General features: G+C 45.5%; 1 protein-coding gene across 1 annotated transcript in view; it reads left to right on the top strand.

Annotated features, from left to right (window-relative positions):
• Window positions 1-17,034, top strand: part of LOC141128042 (uncharacterized) — a 728,240-nt gene that overhangs the window by 81,600 nt on the left and 629,606 nt on the right. Inside the window, 2 exon segments of the mRNA XM_073615085.1 lie at window positions 10,438-10,573; window positions 12,414-12,554. Of these exon segments, the coding sequence (XP_073471186.1) occupies window positions 10,438-10,573; window positions 12,414-12,554 (277 nt within the window).

Genomic DNA, 17,034 nt, shown 5'->3' on the forward strand with positions numbered 1-17,034 from the left:
TTAAGTAGAATCTGTTTGTAATTTTGAACTGGTACATTTTTAACGTGTTTAGCTCCAGCCAAAAAAATCTATTTTAAGCTTTTTGGAAAACATAGGGAAGGGTTATCACCCCTGTGACATTTGTTTTGCTGTCTGTGCTCCTCTTCAAAAGATTTCACCTCACTTTTTGTCCCAATGACAAATGTTTTTTGAAAATTTGGGTTTTTTGTGAAACAAGGATTGGTGATAAAGCATCAGTGGAAAGGAGAAACGTTTTTCCCATATTAACTCTTACAGGAGAGAATTTCCCTTCCTAGAGGTAGATTTCATCTCACTTCCTGTTGTCTCCTTCCGTTTGCAAGTAGGAGTCATTTGTAAGATGGATGTTTGAAAGTAGGGGCCTGCCCTATATACTCAGCAGAAATTTGGGCCTTGGGTGTTGTTGTGGCCACAACACTGTAAGCCCTCACAGGGCCCTGCTGTGAAATATTAGATCAAGAATTGTAATTACATGCCCCTGTTGAACAGGGGCAGAAAAATTGGGCCTTTGGTGGTGGTGGTGGTGCTGGTGCCACAACACTGTAAGTCCTCACTCGCTCTTGGTGGGTGCAGAAATGGGCTCTACTGTGAAATATTAGATCAAGAATTGTAATTACATGCCCCTGTTCAACAGGGGCAGAAAAATTGGGCCTTAGGCACTGGTGCTGGTGCCACAACACTGCAACCCCTCACAGATACTCTAGTTGGAACGCAGGAACAAGCCCTGCTGCAAAATATTGCATCAAAAATTGTAATTACACGCCCCTGTTAAACAGGGGCTTAAAAATTGGGCCTTCGGCACTGGTGCTGGCGCCACAACACTGCAACCCCTTACAGATACTTTAGTTGAAACGCAGGAACGAGCCCTGCTGCAAAGTATTGCATCAAAAATTGTAATTACACACCCCTGTTAAACAGGGGCTGAAAAATTGGGCCTTAGGCACTGCTGGCGGCGCCCAGAACCAAAAATGTTCTTACAAGCTATCAGCGTGATCATTGAGGAGGAAGAGGATAATTACTCAGGATAGTCACTGAGCATCAGCATAGGCAGTCTTTGAAGGGATCCGAGATTTAAAAAAAAATGATTCAGTTACATCAGCATCAGGTGCTTGGTAGCTGGTGGTGATCCAAGACTGATTCATTTTTATGAAGGTCAGTCGATCGACCGAGTCGGTGGACAGACGCACCCTGTGATCGGTTACAAAAGCCTCCAGCAGCACTGAATGTGCGTTCCGAAAGAACACTGGATGCAGGACAGGCCAGTAGCTCAATTGCATACTGTGCAAGCTCTGGCCAGTGATCTATCCTCAAGACCCAGTAACCCAGAGATTTTCGGTGGGAAAGGTGTCCAAGTCAGATCTTGCCCCTAGGTATTCCTGCACCATGTAAAACAGACGCTGGCGATGGTTGCTGGAACCGATCATACCTTGGGGCTGCGGGCTAAAAAATTGTCTGAACGCATCAGTCAGACGGCCACCTTCTCCACCGCTCCTTCTTTGACTGACCAAAGCCTCAGCAACACGTTGTCCAGAAACAGGAGTTTGTAACCTCCCAGTCTCTGGGAACGCGTTGCACAGACCTTTCTGCAAGGCCTCCCGAAGATGTTTCATCCTCTGCTCCCTCTGCGACGGCAAGATAAGGTCCGCAACCTTACCCTTGTAACGTGGATCAAGGAGGGTTGCCAGCCACTATTGGTCCTTCTCCTTGATACCACAAATACGAGGATCCTTACACAGGCTTTGCAGGATCAGGGAGGCCATGCAGCGTAGGTTGCTGAGGCATTCGGTCCAGAGTCCTCTGGTTCACTAAGGACGACATGGTCCGCAGCCACCTCCTCCCAGCCACGTACAAGTCCATGTGTTTCTTGGGACTGATCTCTTAAAGACTGCTGCTGATGCTGAGTGCCAGGCTCTACCTCCATACTGACACAATCCTCCTCCTCCTCCTCCTCGTCCTCGTCCTCTTCCTGTGTGATTGGCGGGCATGCAGGAACACTGTCTGGATAAAGGGGGCCTTGAGAGCTAAGGAAGTCCTCCTCTTCCTTCCTCTGTTCTGCCTCAAGTGCCCTGTCCATTATTCCACGCAGCGTGTGCTCCAACAGGTGGACAAGGGGGACAGTGTCACTGATGCATGCACTGTCACTGCTCACCATCCTTGTGGCCTCCTCAAATGGTGACAGGACAGTGCATGCATCCCTGATCATGGCCCACTGGCGTGGGGAAAAAAAAACAAGCTCCCCTGACCCTGTCCTGGTGCCATACTCGCACAGGTACTCATTAATGGCCCTCTGCTGCATGTGCAGCCGCTGCAGCATGGCCAACGTTGAGTTCCACCTGGTGGGCATGTCACAGATTAGGCGGTTCTTGGGCAGGTTAAACTCCTTTTGGAGGTCTGCCAGCCATTTGTCCCTGTCGGAGGGCAGAGAGGAGGTTGGTGCCATTGTCGCAAAACACCATTCCTGCCTTAAGTTGGCTTGGCGTGAACCACCTCTGAACCTGCCCCTGCAGAGCTGACAGAACCTCTGCCCCAGTGTGGCTCCTGTCCCCCAAGCACACCAGCTCAAGCACCGCATGGCATCTTTTGGCCTACATACTTGCGTAGCCCCTTGAACAGCTACGGAGCACCGCTGGTTCCGAGGACAAAGCACAGGAAGAGGCCATGGAGGAAGAAGAAGAGGAGGGAGTGGAGGAGAGAGGTGTGTCACAATCATTAGTAGTGGCATTTTGGAGGCGTGGTGGCAGAACAACCTCCAACACTACTGCACCTTGTCCTGCATCCTTCCCAGCTGCCAGCAGAGTTACCCAATGCGTGGTGAAACTTAGGTAATGTCCCTGTCCATGCCTGCTGGAGCATGAGTCAGCGGTAATATGCACCTTACCGCTGAACGCCCTGTCCAGCGAGGCCAAGACATTGCCTTCCACATGCCGGTAGAGAGCCGGAATCGCCTTCCGTGAGAAAAAGTGGCGTTTGGGTACCTGCCAGTGAGGAAACGCACATTCCACAAACTCACGGAAGGGGGCAGAGTCTACCAACTGAAAAGGCAGCAGTTGAAGTGCTAGCAATTTTGCCAAGCTAGCATTCAACCGCTGGGCATGTGGATGGCTGGGAGCAAACTTCTTTCAGCGGTGCAGCAGCTGGGGCAGGGAAATTTGCCTGGTACAATCTGACGTTGGGGTACCGAAAGCAGATTGCCCACAAGTACTTGGCTGTGACACACCTAATTCTACACCTTCATTCCTCTCAGTGCAGGTCTCAGAGAGGACTGAAGGTATAGTGGGGTTGGAGATCTAAGCTGATGAGGAGCAAGGAGAGGTCCTCTTTGTTCTTTGGTGTGGGTCTTTTATATACGCTTGCCAACAAACTGCATGACAGGTCAACATATGTCTGGTCAAGCATGTGGTGCCCAAGCGGGAGATGTTTTGGCCACGCGAGATACGCTTGAGACATATGTTGCAAATAGCAGCGGTGGGATCTGATGCACTCGTCTGAAAAAAGGCCCACACCAAAGAACTTTTGGAATAATGCACAGAGACAGCAGTGCCCTGCACATGCGGAGCTTTGGGGTGTGATGCAGTTAGTGTGCTGCCCTTAGGCTGGCCCCTGGAGGGCATCCTGCCTCGTTGGTGATGTGCCTCCTCCTCCTCTCTCCTATCAGGCACCCACGTTGAGTCAGTGACCTCATCATCCCCTCCCTCCTCATCACTGGAGCAAACTTGGCAGTATGCTGCAAAAGGGGGAGCATGACTGCCAGATTGCTGTCCTTCTTGGGCACCCCCTCTATCTGTGCTCACGTTACTGCCTTCATCTAGCTCAGTATCATCATCAGAGCCTTCTAAACGCTGGGCATCCTCCTGGAGCATGTACCCAACACTGTGGTCAAACAGTTCGAGGGACTCCTCAGGAGGACATGGTGGGGCTAGGGAAGGAGTCAGTGATGCCATTGAGCCGAGGGAAGAGGCTGTGTTGGCACCTGCTTTGCCAGACAAAGTACCCTGAGCATGGGTGAGAGAGGATGAGGAGGATGAGGACGGCTTGGTCATCCACTCGACCAAGTCTTCCGCATGTTGCGGCTCAACACGGCTAGCTGCCAAAAAAAAGGCCAAGCATGTCCCACGGCCACGTGCTGATGAGGATGCACCGTCTCCACGACCAGCACTGTTGTCTTTAGACAGAGAGCCTGCTTGCCCTCTTTTATTGGCTTGTGATGACTGTCTGCCTCTCCTTGTTGGCCTTCCAGACATACTAAAGGCCTGTAGCTGCACTAAGCTGGGATATATATATATATATATATATATATATATATATATATATATATATACTGATACTGTAGCTAGCAAAATCAACTGCCTGCATGTAGTATGAGAACACCACCAACCTTCTACAGGTAGCTTTAGGTGAACACTGTGCAGAGCTTGCAAAAAAATAACTTGTAGCTTATTTAGCTGCCTGCGGTAGTGATAGGATCAGGAAAACGCAACCAACCTTCTACAGGTAGCTTTAGGTGAACACTGTGCAGAGCTCGCAAAAAACTAACTTGTAGCTTATTTAGCTGCCTGCGGTAGTGATAGGAACAGGAAAACACCACCAACCTTCTACAGGTAGCTTTAGCTGAACACTGTGCAGAGCTCGCACTACACTAACTTGTAGTTTTAGCTGAACACTGTGCAGAGCTCGCAAAAAACTAACTTGTAGCTTATTTAGCTGCCTGCGGTAGTGATAGGATCAGGAAAATACCACCAACCTTCTACAGGTAGCTTTAGGTGAACACTGTGCAGAGCTCGCAAAAAAATAACTTGTAGCGTATTTAGCTGCCTGCGGTAGTGATAGGATCAGGAAAACACCACCAATACAGGTAGCTTTAGGTGAACACTGTGCAGAGCTCGCCAAAAAATAACTTGTAGCTTATTTAGCTTCCTGAGGTAGTGATAGGATCAGGAAAACACCACCAACCTTCTACAGGTAGCTTTAGGTGAACACTGTGCAGAGCTCGCAAAAAATAACTTGTAGTTTTAGCTGAACACTGTGCAGAGCTCACAAAAAACGAACTTGTAGCTTATTTAGCTGCCTGCGGTAGTGATAGGATCAGGAAAACACCACCAACCTTCTACAGGTAGCTTTAGGTGAATACTGTGCAGAGCTCACAAAAAAATAACTTGTAGCTTATTTAGCTGCCTGCGGTAGTGATAGGATCAGGAAAACACCACCAACCTTCCACAGGTAGCTTTAGGTGAACACTGTGCAGAGCTCGCAAAAAACTAACTTGTAGCTTTAGCTGAACACTGAGAGGAGGACACACTACACTAACTTGTAGCTTTAGCTGAACACTGTGCAGAGGTTGCACTATACTAACTTGTAGTTTTAGCTGAACACTGAGGGGAGGACGCACTACACTAACTTGTAGCTTTAGCTGAACACTGTGCAGAGGTTGCACTACACTAACTTGTAGTTTTAGCTGAACACTGTTCAGAGGACGCACTACACTAACTTGTAGCTTTAGCTGAACACTGTGCAGAGGTCACACTACACTAACTTGTAGCTTTAGCTGAACACTGTGCAGAGGTTGCACTACACTAACTTGTAGTTTTAGCTGAACACTGTTCAGAGGATGCACTACACTAACTTGTAGTTTTAGCTGAACACTGTTCAGAGGACGCACTACACTAACTTGTAGCTTTAGCTGAACACTGTGCAGAGGTCACACTACACTAACTTGTAGTTTTAGCTGAACACTGTGCAGAGCTCACAAAAAACGAACTTGTAGCTTATTTAGCTGCCTGCGGTAGTGATAGGATCAGGAAAACACCACCAACCTTCTACAGGTAGCTTTAGGTGAACACTGTGCAGAGCTCGCAAAAAACTAACTTGTAGCTTTAGCTGAACACTGTGAGGAGGACACACTACACTAACTTGTAGCTTTAGCTGAACACTGCACAGAGGTCGCACTACACTAACTTGTAGTTTTAGCTGAACACTGTGAGGAGGACGCACTACACTAACTTGTAGCTTTAGCTGAACACTGTGAGGAGGACACACTACACTAACTTGTAGCTTTAGCTGAACACTGTGCAGAGGTTGCACTATACTAACTTGTAGTTTTAGCTGAACACTGAGGGGAGGACGCACTACACTAACTTGTAGCTTTAGCTGAACACTGTGCAGAGGTTGCACTACACTAACTTGTAGTTTTAGCTGAACACTGTTCAGAGGACGCACTACACTAACTTGTAGCTTTAGCTGAACACTGTGCAGAGGTCACACTATACTAACTTGTAGCTTTAGCTGAACACTGTGCAGAGGTCGCACTACACTAACTTGTAGTTTTAGCTGAACACTGTTCAGAGGACGCACTACACTAACTTGTAGCTTTAGCTGAACACTGTGCAGAGCTCGCAAAAAAATAACTTGTAACTTATTTAGCTGAACACTGTGAGGAGGACGCACCGCCAACCTTCTATAGGTAGCTTTAGGTGAACACTGTGCAGAGCTCGCAAAAAACTAACTTGTAGTTTTAGCTGAACACTGTGAGGAGGACGCACTACACTAACTGTAAATAGTCTAGCTGCCTGACTGTGGTACTAATAGGATCAAAAGAACACCAGCAATTTTCTTCAGGTAGCTGTAAATACTGTAACAAGACAAGCCTGCCTGTCAGTAGGAAGATAACAGGAACGGATCTAGCTAAACTGAATACAGTGTATATATATATATATATATATATATATATATATATATATATATACAACACCTGGGATGCATATATATATACACAATACACTGTAAGTGCAGCTAACTCACTGACTGTCCTGCCTAATCTAGCTAACTCAAATGAAATGACACTGTCTCTCTCTCTCTAAGCACGCCGGAACACACTACACAGGGCCGCCGTGCAGGTGGCCTTATATAGTGTGGGGCGTGTTCTAAACCCCCTGAGCCATAATTGGCCAAAGCCACCCTGGCTTTGGCCAATCACAGCTCTCTCTACTGACGGCGCTGTGCTTGGCCAAGCATGCGGGTCATAGTGCATGCTTGGCCAATCATCAGCCAGCAATGCACTGCGATGCCGCAGTGGATTATGGGCCGTGACGCGCCACACGAATTTGGTGCGAACGGCCCATATCGTTCGCAATTCGGCGAACGATCGAACAGCCGATGTTCGAGTCGAACTTGGGTTCGACTCGAACACAAAGCTCATCCCTACTCTTGAGGAGACAAGCGGGGGCAGAAAGAAGTAGTAAATTATCCTCTTTACATCTTTACATTTGAGCTATGAGCCTAGTAATTCGACGTAGTATGGGATTCTCTTTTTTTTGCTGTTCATACTCAGCTAGGGGAAAGCAGCATCGGTCCGATGCTGCATCCATCCCCCACAGCCTCTCACACTGAGAACCAAGAGTTCAAACACTGCAGATTGCTCGGTTCTCACAGCTCCGTGAACAGAGAGCTAGTGACTGTCAGTCACAGCTCCCTGCTCTCAGCCCCCTCATACCTGCACCCTCTCAGCCCCCTCACACCTGTACGCTCTCAGCCCCCCTCACACCTGTACGCTTGCAGCCTTCCTTCACACCTATACTCTCTCAGCCCCCCTCACACCTGTACGCTCTCAGCCCCCCTCACACCTGTACGCTCGCAGCCCCCCTTCACACCTGTACACTCTCAGCCCCCCTCATCCCTGTACGCTCTCAGCCCCCCCTCACACCTGTACGCTCGCAGCCCCCCTCACACCTGTACGCTCGCAACTCCCCTCACACTTGTACGCTCTCAGCCCCCCTCACACCTGTACGCTCGCAGCCCCCCTTCACACCTGTATGCTCTCAGCCCCCCTCACACCTGTACGCTCGCAGTCCCCCTTCACCCATGTACGCTCTCAGCCCCCCCAACGCCTGTACAGTCTCATCATCAGCCCCCTTTCACACTTGTATGTTCGCAGCCCCCCTCACACCTGTACGCTCTCATCCTCCCTCACATGTGTATATATGACACACACACTTGTACACAGACACACACCCATGTACACAGGCACACACACACATGTACACAGACACACACACCCATGTACACAGGCACACACACACGTACACAGGCACACACACACATGTACACAGGCACACACACACATGTACACAGACACACATACACATGTACACAGACACACACACACACATGTACACAGGCACACAAACACAGGCACACACACACACATGTACACAGGCATACACACACAGGCACACACACACACATGTACACAGGCACACACACATGTACACAGATACACACACACAAGCACACACACATGTGCACAGGCACGCAGGCACACACACACATGTACACAGACATAGACACACAAACCCCCCCTTACTTGTAAAACAGCCCTTACTTGTTAGGTGGTGTTCCTTGTCCCAGCTCATGTGCAGCAAACACGAAGGGTGCATATGCAGGAATTTACCAGAGGTGGCAGCAAAGATGGCACTCACATTCCGAAAGGCAGCGCAGCCACGGAGCTCTCCTGCACCCACCTCTGCCTTCTTCGATCCCTGCCAGACAGCCGGGCCCTTCTAGATGTTCGGGGCCTCGGGCCCCTTACTAGTGTATGGGCTCTGTACCCCCCTGCCCACTGGACTGCCTGTGCCCGCTAAGCCCGACTCCCTTGCCCCACTGCTACTTCTATTTGTCTGGCTCTGATGGGGGCCCCTGTGAACCTGGGGCCCCTGGGCCCGCTCAGTAAGACGGCCCTGCCTTAATGCATTTCTTGCATTAAGGTAAAAATGTTTAGGTACTAGTATCCCCCTCTCCCCCCCCTACACTTACCTGAGAGCTCATTCGATCCAGTGCTGTACCCATCTGCAGCAACTCTCTCCCCTCATTTCCTGGTTTAACAGGCTTTGCTCAAGCAGTGGGAGCCAATGGCTGTCAATAAAAGCCAGTGGCAAGGGAACAGGTGGCGGGGCCAGGGCAGACAAGGAGGCTCGGGGGCGGCCCACACGAGTGTTCCCTTAGGAAGCCGCTACCTATGGAGCCACTCATCAGAGAGGAGAAGTCAGAAGTGCCAGCGGGGAACCCGAGAAGGGGCCGATCTGTGTAATTCCACTGCACAGAGCAGGTAAGTATGAACCTTTTTTTTTTTTTAATTACATTTACATTCACTTTAAAATACAGTAAATGTTAACATAGATATGATAACACTATACTTCTGGGAATGAAGTAAGATGTAGCTCACTCAATGTGACTAGGTCATTGGCCCAGTACTGTCACATAGCAGTGGGGACAGTCCTTAGTTCTATTTAGTGATTCAGAGCTTACATGTAAGAAGACATGGGCAAAGGTTCACTTTGAATTGGAAAGGCATTTTTTTCATCTTAAAGTTTGTTTCAGAAACAAAAATAGTTCCACTGTAATCAGGTGCAGAGTGCTTCAGCTAGATACCATGTTATTTTACCAGGCTCTAAGCACAGACTATTTAACTACGCCTCAGTTCACACTACTAAGATTTTGACCCAATATTGCAATTATGTATGTCAGGGATATGCAATTAGTGGACCTCCAGCTGTTGCAAAACTACAAGTCCCATCATGCCTCTGCCTCTGGGTGTCTTGCTTGTGGCTGTCAGAGTCTTGCTATGCCCCATGGGACTTGTAGTTCTGCAACAGCTGGAGGTCCGCTAATTGCATATCTCTCATTTATGTGCTACTTTGATTACATTTTGGATATGGTTTGCATATTCTGTGGGGCCAAATCCCACTGTAGATTGCACCAAAGTAGCACAGGAACCTTTTCCAAAATCGCTCTGCACTGAGTTGCATTGATGTGAATGGGTACTATTGAAAACAATGTGATTTCCCTAGTCATGTAATTCTGTGCGACTCAAGTTGTATCTGAAATCGTACTAGTGTGAACCAGGCCTAATAGCAGCTTAACTACACAGGTAAGAACCCCATCTGTCAAGCCTACACATATGGGTGTGTGTTCAGTAAGACTCTATGAATATATGAGTCGCACTTGCTAAAGATTTCTGCACAGATTTATTTAAATTGTAAATTCTGCCTTCCATTGCAAAAGAAGATCAAAGTACCATTATAATAATTACTAAAACAAAATATATCTATTAACAATTAAAGAATATATTTTGATCTTTCTTATAAACTCCTTTCTTGTAAACTACCTGTATTATACTTTTTTTGGCATATGACAAAGCTTTTTGTACCACATTTTGTACCAATTAAAAATAGTTTGTAAACAAAAAAAAAAATAATATGTTATAACAGGTAGTTTTTATTATATGTTTTACTTGTTAGTTTTGTTTGCTAACATTACCAATCTTTTTGTACTGGGTGGCAGATCATTTACTAGATGTAATTAATTATGTCTGCAATTTGAGTGGACGTCGAAACACTTTGTGGATCTCTTATATTCCATCTTGTTTAGTGATATTTCAGTGAAGCCACAAAGCAACCAATTGATTGTAGCAGAAAGGGCATTCATTTTGCCCAGGGATTCCAGTGTACACATGATGCAAGGCCCACTCCTGGAAGACTTTGACTCTGAAATCTCAGCATCCAAGGTTAGTGTGAAATTAATGTGCACTTCAAACTGATTGTAAGATCTTGTTATATACAGTGGGGACAGAAAGTATTCAGACCCCCTTACATTTTTCACTCTTTGTTATATTGCAGCCATTTGTTAAAATCATTTAAGTTCATTTTTTCCCCTCATTAATGTACACACAGCACCCCATATTGACAGAAAAACACTGAATTGTTGACTTTTTGCAGATTTATTAAAAAAGAAAAACTGAAATATCACATGGTCCTAAGTATTCAGACCCTTTGCTCAGTATTTAGTAGAAGCACCCTTTTGATCTAAAACAGCCACGAGTCTCTTTGGGAAAGATGCAACAAGTTTTTCACACCTGGATTTGGGGATCCTCTGCCATTCCTCCTTGCAGATCCTCTCCAGTTCTGTCAGGTTGGATGGTAAACGTTGGTGGACAGCCGTTTTTAGGTCTCTCCAGAGATGCTCAATTGGGTTTAAGTCAGGGCTCTGGCTGGGCCATTCAAGAACAGTCACGGAGTTGTTGTGAAGCCACACCTTCGTTATTTTAGCTGTGTGCTTAGGGTCATTGTCTTGTTTGAAGGTAAACCTTCGGCCCAGTCTGAGGTCCTGAGCGCTCTGGAGAATGTTTTCATCCAGGATATCCCTGTACTTGGCCGCATTCATCTTTCCCTCGATTGCAACCAGTCGTCCTGTCCCTGCAGCTGAAAAACACCCCCACAGCATGATGCCGCCACCACCATGCTTCACTGTTGGGACTGTATTGGACAGTTGATGAGCAGTGCCTGGTTTTCTCCACACATACCGCTTAGAATTAAGGCCAAAAAGCTCTATCTCAGTCTCATCAGATCAAAGAATCTTATTTCTCACCATTTTGGACTCCTTCAGGTGTTTTTTTAGCAAACTCCATATGGGCTTTCATGTGTCTTGCACTGAGGAGAGGCTTCCGTCGGGCCACTCTGCCATTAAGCCCCGACTGGTGGAGGGCTGCAGTGATGGTTGACTTTCTACAACTTTCTCCCATCTCCTGACTGCATCTCCGGAGCTCAGCCACAGTGTTCTTTGGGTTCTTCTTTACCTCTCTCACCAAGGCTCTTCTCCCCCGAAGCTCAGTTTGGCCGGACGGCCAGCTCTAGGAAGGGTTCTGGTTGTCCCAAACGTCTTCCATTTAAGCATTATGGAGGTCACTGTGCTCTTAGGAACCTTAAGTGCAACAGAAATTTTTTTGTGACCTTGGCCAGATCTGTGCCTTGCCACAATTCTGTCTCTGAGCTCTTCAGGTAGTTCCTTTGACCTCATGATTCTCATTTGCTCTGACATGCACTGTGAACTGTAAGGTCTTATATAGACAGGTGTGTGACTTTCCTAATCAAGTCCAATCAGTATAATCAAACACAGCTGGACTCAAATGAAGGTGTAGAACCATCTCAAGGATGATCAGAAGAAATGGACAGCACCTGAGTTAAATATATGAGTGTCACAGCAAAGGGTCTGAATACTTAGGACCATGTGATATTTCAGTTTTTCTTTTTTAATAAATTTGCAAAAATGTCAACAATTCTGTGTTTTTCTGTCAATATGGGGTGCTGTGTGTACATTAATGAGGAAAAAAATGAACTTAAATGCTTTTAGTAAATGGCTGCAATATAACAAAGAGTGAAAAATTTAAGGGGGTTTGAATACTTTCCGTCCCCACTGTATGTGATTTATAGTACAAACATATTTGGTTTGACATTGCATCTCTGTTACTTTGTATTAAAGAAATCTGAGGCTCTCACTTTGAGTTGTAGAAACACTATTTGTACTCATTGTACTTTTTTAGCTTTTCCTAACATTTTCCTTCATAACAGGCTGTCAGGGACAGCATCCAGGGACTTCCAGATCATCAACAATGCAGATGGATTCAAGTAGACTTCAGACCTGTTAAACGGGTTCTTTCTGCCTATGCCCTAAAGTGGATGTGGACCTTTACAAAATACCTCATAGATCAGGTAACTTGAAGTTTATAATATAGAAATCACAAGGTTTAGATAAATGTTTGCCTGGACTGTAATGTAGGTGGTTTAGTATCACCATGGATGATGTACTGGTACAATTTACAGAATGCAATTGGTTACCCGATTGGTTGTAAAGGGATGCACTTCCTATGTTTGGATCAGTTTTTTCTTTTGTCTCACTATTTATATTTTATGCATATATTTTCATGATCGTGACAGTAGTAAGCTTAGTAATGACTATATACAGCTGTGCTCATAAGTTTACATACCCTGGCAGAATTTATGAATCCTTGGCCATTTTTCAGAGAATATGAATGATAACACAAAAACTTTTCTTTCACTCATGGTTAGTGTTTGGTGTATTATCAATCAACTGTGTTTACTCTTTTTAAATCATAATGACAACACAAACTACCTAAATGACCCTGATCAAAAGTTTACATACCCCAGTACTTAATACCGTATATTGCCCCCTTTAACCTCAATGACAGCTTTAAGTCTTTTGTGGATGAGGCTCTTTATCTTCTTAGATGGTAAAGCTGCCCATTCCTCTTGGCAAAAAGCCTCCTGTTCCTGTGAATTATTGGGCTGTCTTGCATGAACTGCATGTTTGAGATCTCACCAGAGTGGCTCAATGATATTGAGGTCAGGAGACTGAGATGGCCACTCCAGAACCTTCACTTTATTCTGCTGTAGCCAATGACAGGTCGACTTGGCCTTGTGTTTTGGATCATTGTCATGTTGCAATGTCCAGGTACGTCCCATGCGCAGCTTCCTGGCTGATGAATGCAAATGTTCCTCCAGTACTTTTTGACAACATAGTGCATTCATCTTGCCATCAATTTTGAACAAATTTCCTGTGCCTTTGTAGCTCACACATCCCCAAAACATCAGCAATCCACCTCCCTGTTTCACAGTAGGAATGGTGTACCTTTCATCATAGGCTTTGTTGATTCCTCTCCAAATGTAGTATTTATGGTTGTGGCCAAAAAGCTCAATTTTGGTCTTTTCACTCCAAATGACTTTGTGCCAGAAGGTTTGAAGATTGTCTGTGTGCTGTTTGGCGTATTGTAAGCGGGATACTTTGTGGCATTTGCATAGTAATGGCTTGCTTCTGGTGACTCGACCACGCAGCTTATCTTTCTTCAAGTGCCTCCTTATTGTTCATCTTAAAACAGCCACACCACATGTTTTCAGAGAGTTCTGTATTTCACCTGAAGTTATTTGTGGGTTTTTCTTTGCATCCCGAACAATTTACCTGGCAGTTGTGGCTGAAATTTCAGTTGGTCTACCTGACCGTGGTTTGGTTTCAACAGAACCCCTCATTTTCCACTTCTTGATTAGAGTTTGAACACTGCTGATTGGCATTCTCAATTCCTTGGATATCTTTTTATATCCCTTTCCTGTTTTATACAGTTCAACTACTTTTTTCCCTCAGATCCTTTGACAAGTCTTTTGCTTTCCCCATGACTCAGAATCTAGAAACGTCAGTGCAGCACTGGATGAAAGATGCAAGGGTCTGTCAGGATTCCAGAAACTCATTGACCTTTTATACACACACACTTATTACAAACAAACAGATCACAGGTGAGGATGGTTACCTTTATTAGCCATTCAAACCCCTTTGTGTCAACTTGTGTGCATGTTATCAGGCCAATATCACTAGGGTATGTAAACTTTTGATAAGGGTCATTTGGGTAGTTTCTCTTGTGATTATGATTTAAAAAGAGTAAACACAGTTGATTGATAATACATGGCTTCAGCCAAACACTAACCATGAGTGAAAGAAAAGTTTTTGTGTTATCATTCATATTCTCTGAAAAATGGCCAAGAAATCATAAATTCTGCCAGGGTATGTAAACTTATGAGCACAACTGTAGCTGTATACACAAAATTTTGTATGTGCTTTGTAAAGAACTATTGAGCAGCACTATAAACCTCAAAAACAGTTTTGCCCTATTTGGGAACTTTTTATGTCCCCTTAAATGCATACAAAGATACAAAAATATATAGATATTAAGATTCCCTATATATTCAATACATAACTAAAATTAAAAAGTTATAATTTGAAAGTAAAAGTTATATATTTATACATCATATTTGCACCCAATATCATATATGTTAAATCAAATGCAAATGTTTCTGTAAAAATGCTTTAGAGCGGAGTTCCACTCAAAAGGGGAAGCTCCAGTTATCTGCCTCCCCCCCACTGCCACATTTGGCACCTGGTTTTGACAGGTACCCACTTCCGGCTCAGTTCGCCACACCAAAGTAAGCTGGAATTTCGGCCCCCCCCCCTCAAAAAGCCCAATCAGCCAAGATGACGGCAGCAGCATCCGAGAGCCGATTCCAGAATCGGCCCGGGTGAGGACACCGCTGGATGCCTGGACAGGTAAGTACCCTAAAAGCCACAGTATTTGTAGCTGCTGACTTTTCATTTATTTTTGTGGGGGAGGGGTGAAACTCATCTTTAAGAACATAAAAATACTCCTCATTTAATGACTCCTCGGACTTATGACCAGCTCTCCCCACTCTAATGTCACGTATATACATTATTGTATTGTACAGTACAGTACAGAATTTTCATTTTTGTTCTGCACTTATGCAAATTAAAACAATGTTATTAAGCTGGAGTTTAGCGTTTAGAACTTTCTTCTCATACATCAGGAGACACAGAGCCATAGTAGTTACTATGTGGGTTATATGCCACCTTCAGGTGATGGACACTGGCACACCCTAAGACAAAAAGTGCACTCCCTATATAACCCCTCCCACTACTAGGAGTACCTCAGTTTTTTCGCCTGTGTCTAGGTGTTGATCAATCACCAAGGGGGCACGAGAAGTCGTGCGGCCCAGAGAGAGGTGAATCATATTCTTCACCCCGACATCTTTCTGTCAATATGCCAAAAATGGGGAGTTCTGGACGTGGATCTGTTTGCGTCCAGGTTCAACAACAAGATTGACAACTTTGTGTCAAGGACAAGGGATCCGATGGCATACGGAACATATGCCTTGGTCTTTCCATGGGATCCATTTTCACTGATCTATGCATTCCCTCCTGTTCTGCTGCTTCTGCGTCTCCTATGTGGGATCAAGCAAGAGGGAAATGAGGGGATTCTGGTGGCCCCAGCGTGGCCAAGGAGATCTTGGTTTGCCAAGATCATAAGGATGGCAGTAGGGGACCCTTGGACCCTGCCCCTGTGGCCAGACCTTCTCTCGGAGGGTCCGGTGTTCTATCCTACCTAAACGCTAAATTTAATGGTTTGGCTATTGAAACCCACATTCTAAAGGACCGTGGGCTGCCAGCTTCAGTAGTTTCTACCTTGGTTAATGCTAGGAAGCCGGCCTCCAAAATCATATATTAAAGACTCTGGAAGGCATATGTCTCCTGGTGTAAATCCAGGGTTTGGCACCCCAGGAAATATATCAAAGGTAGGATCCTTGAGTTCCTACAGGTGGGATTAGAAATTAAGCTGGCCTTGAGCACTATCATGGGCCAGGTGTCGGCCTTACAGTGTTTTTCAACAACCAACAGCCTTTTGAACCAATTCAAGATATTCCCTTGATCCTCTTGATGAGGAAAATAGTTTTCTTGGTTGCCATATCTTCTGCAAGAAGAGTATCAGAGTTGGCTGCTCTTTCCTGTAAAGAGCCATATTTGATTATTCATAAGGATAGGGTTGTATTGCGGCCTCATCCTAATTTTCTACTGAAGGTAGTGTCAGGTTTTCATTTAAACCAGGATATTGTTCTGCCTTAATTTTTTCCAGAACCTCGTTCTGTGGAAGAAAAGTCCCTACATTCTCAAGCGACTGCTCAGATTCGTAAAACAGATGTTTTGTTTGTGTTGCCAGACGGTCCTAAAAGAGGACAAGCGGCATTGAAACATACCATTTCTAAATGGATTTGTCAAGTTATGGTTCAAGCTTATGGTTTAAAGGGGAAAATTCCTCCTTTTCATATTAAAGCACACTCCACCAGGGCTGTTAGTGCTTCTTGGGCAGTGCATCACCAAGCCTCCATGACTCAGCTCTGCAAGGCCACAACTCGGTCTTCAATCCATACATTTACCAGATTCTATCAAGTAGATGTAAAAGGTCATGAGGATATCGCCTTTGGGAGCAGTGTACTGCAGGCTGCAGTATAAGTCCTTTAGTCTCTTGGCGCCCTACTTTTGTTGTGTCTCCCTCCCTTCAGTTGGCATTGCTATGGGACATCCCACATAGTAACTACTATGGCTCTGTGTCCCCTAATGTATGAAAAGAAAATAGGATTTTTAAAACAGCTTACCTGTAAAATCCTTTTCTTTGAAGTACATCAGGGGACACAGAGGTCCCTCCCTTCTTGGTATACACGTGTATTGCTTTGCTACAAAACTGAGGTACTCCCAGTAGTGGGAAGGATTATATAGGGAGTGCACTTTTTGTCTTAGGGCGTGCCAGTGTCCATCACCTGAAGGTGGCCTAAAAACCCA

The sequence above is a fragment of the Aquarana catesbeiana genome, linkage group LG02 (genome assembly GCF_042186555.1).
Source record: "Aquarana catesbeiana isolate 2022-GZ linkage group LG02, ASM4218655v1, whole genome shotgun sequence".
Lineage (NCBI taxonomy): Eukaryota > Metazoa > Chordata > Amphibia > Anura > Ranidae > Aquarana > Aquarana catesbeiana.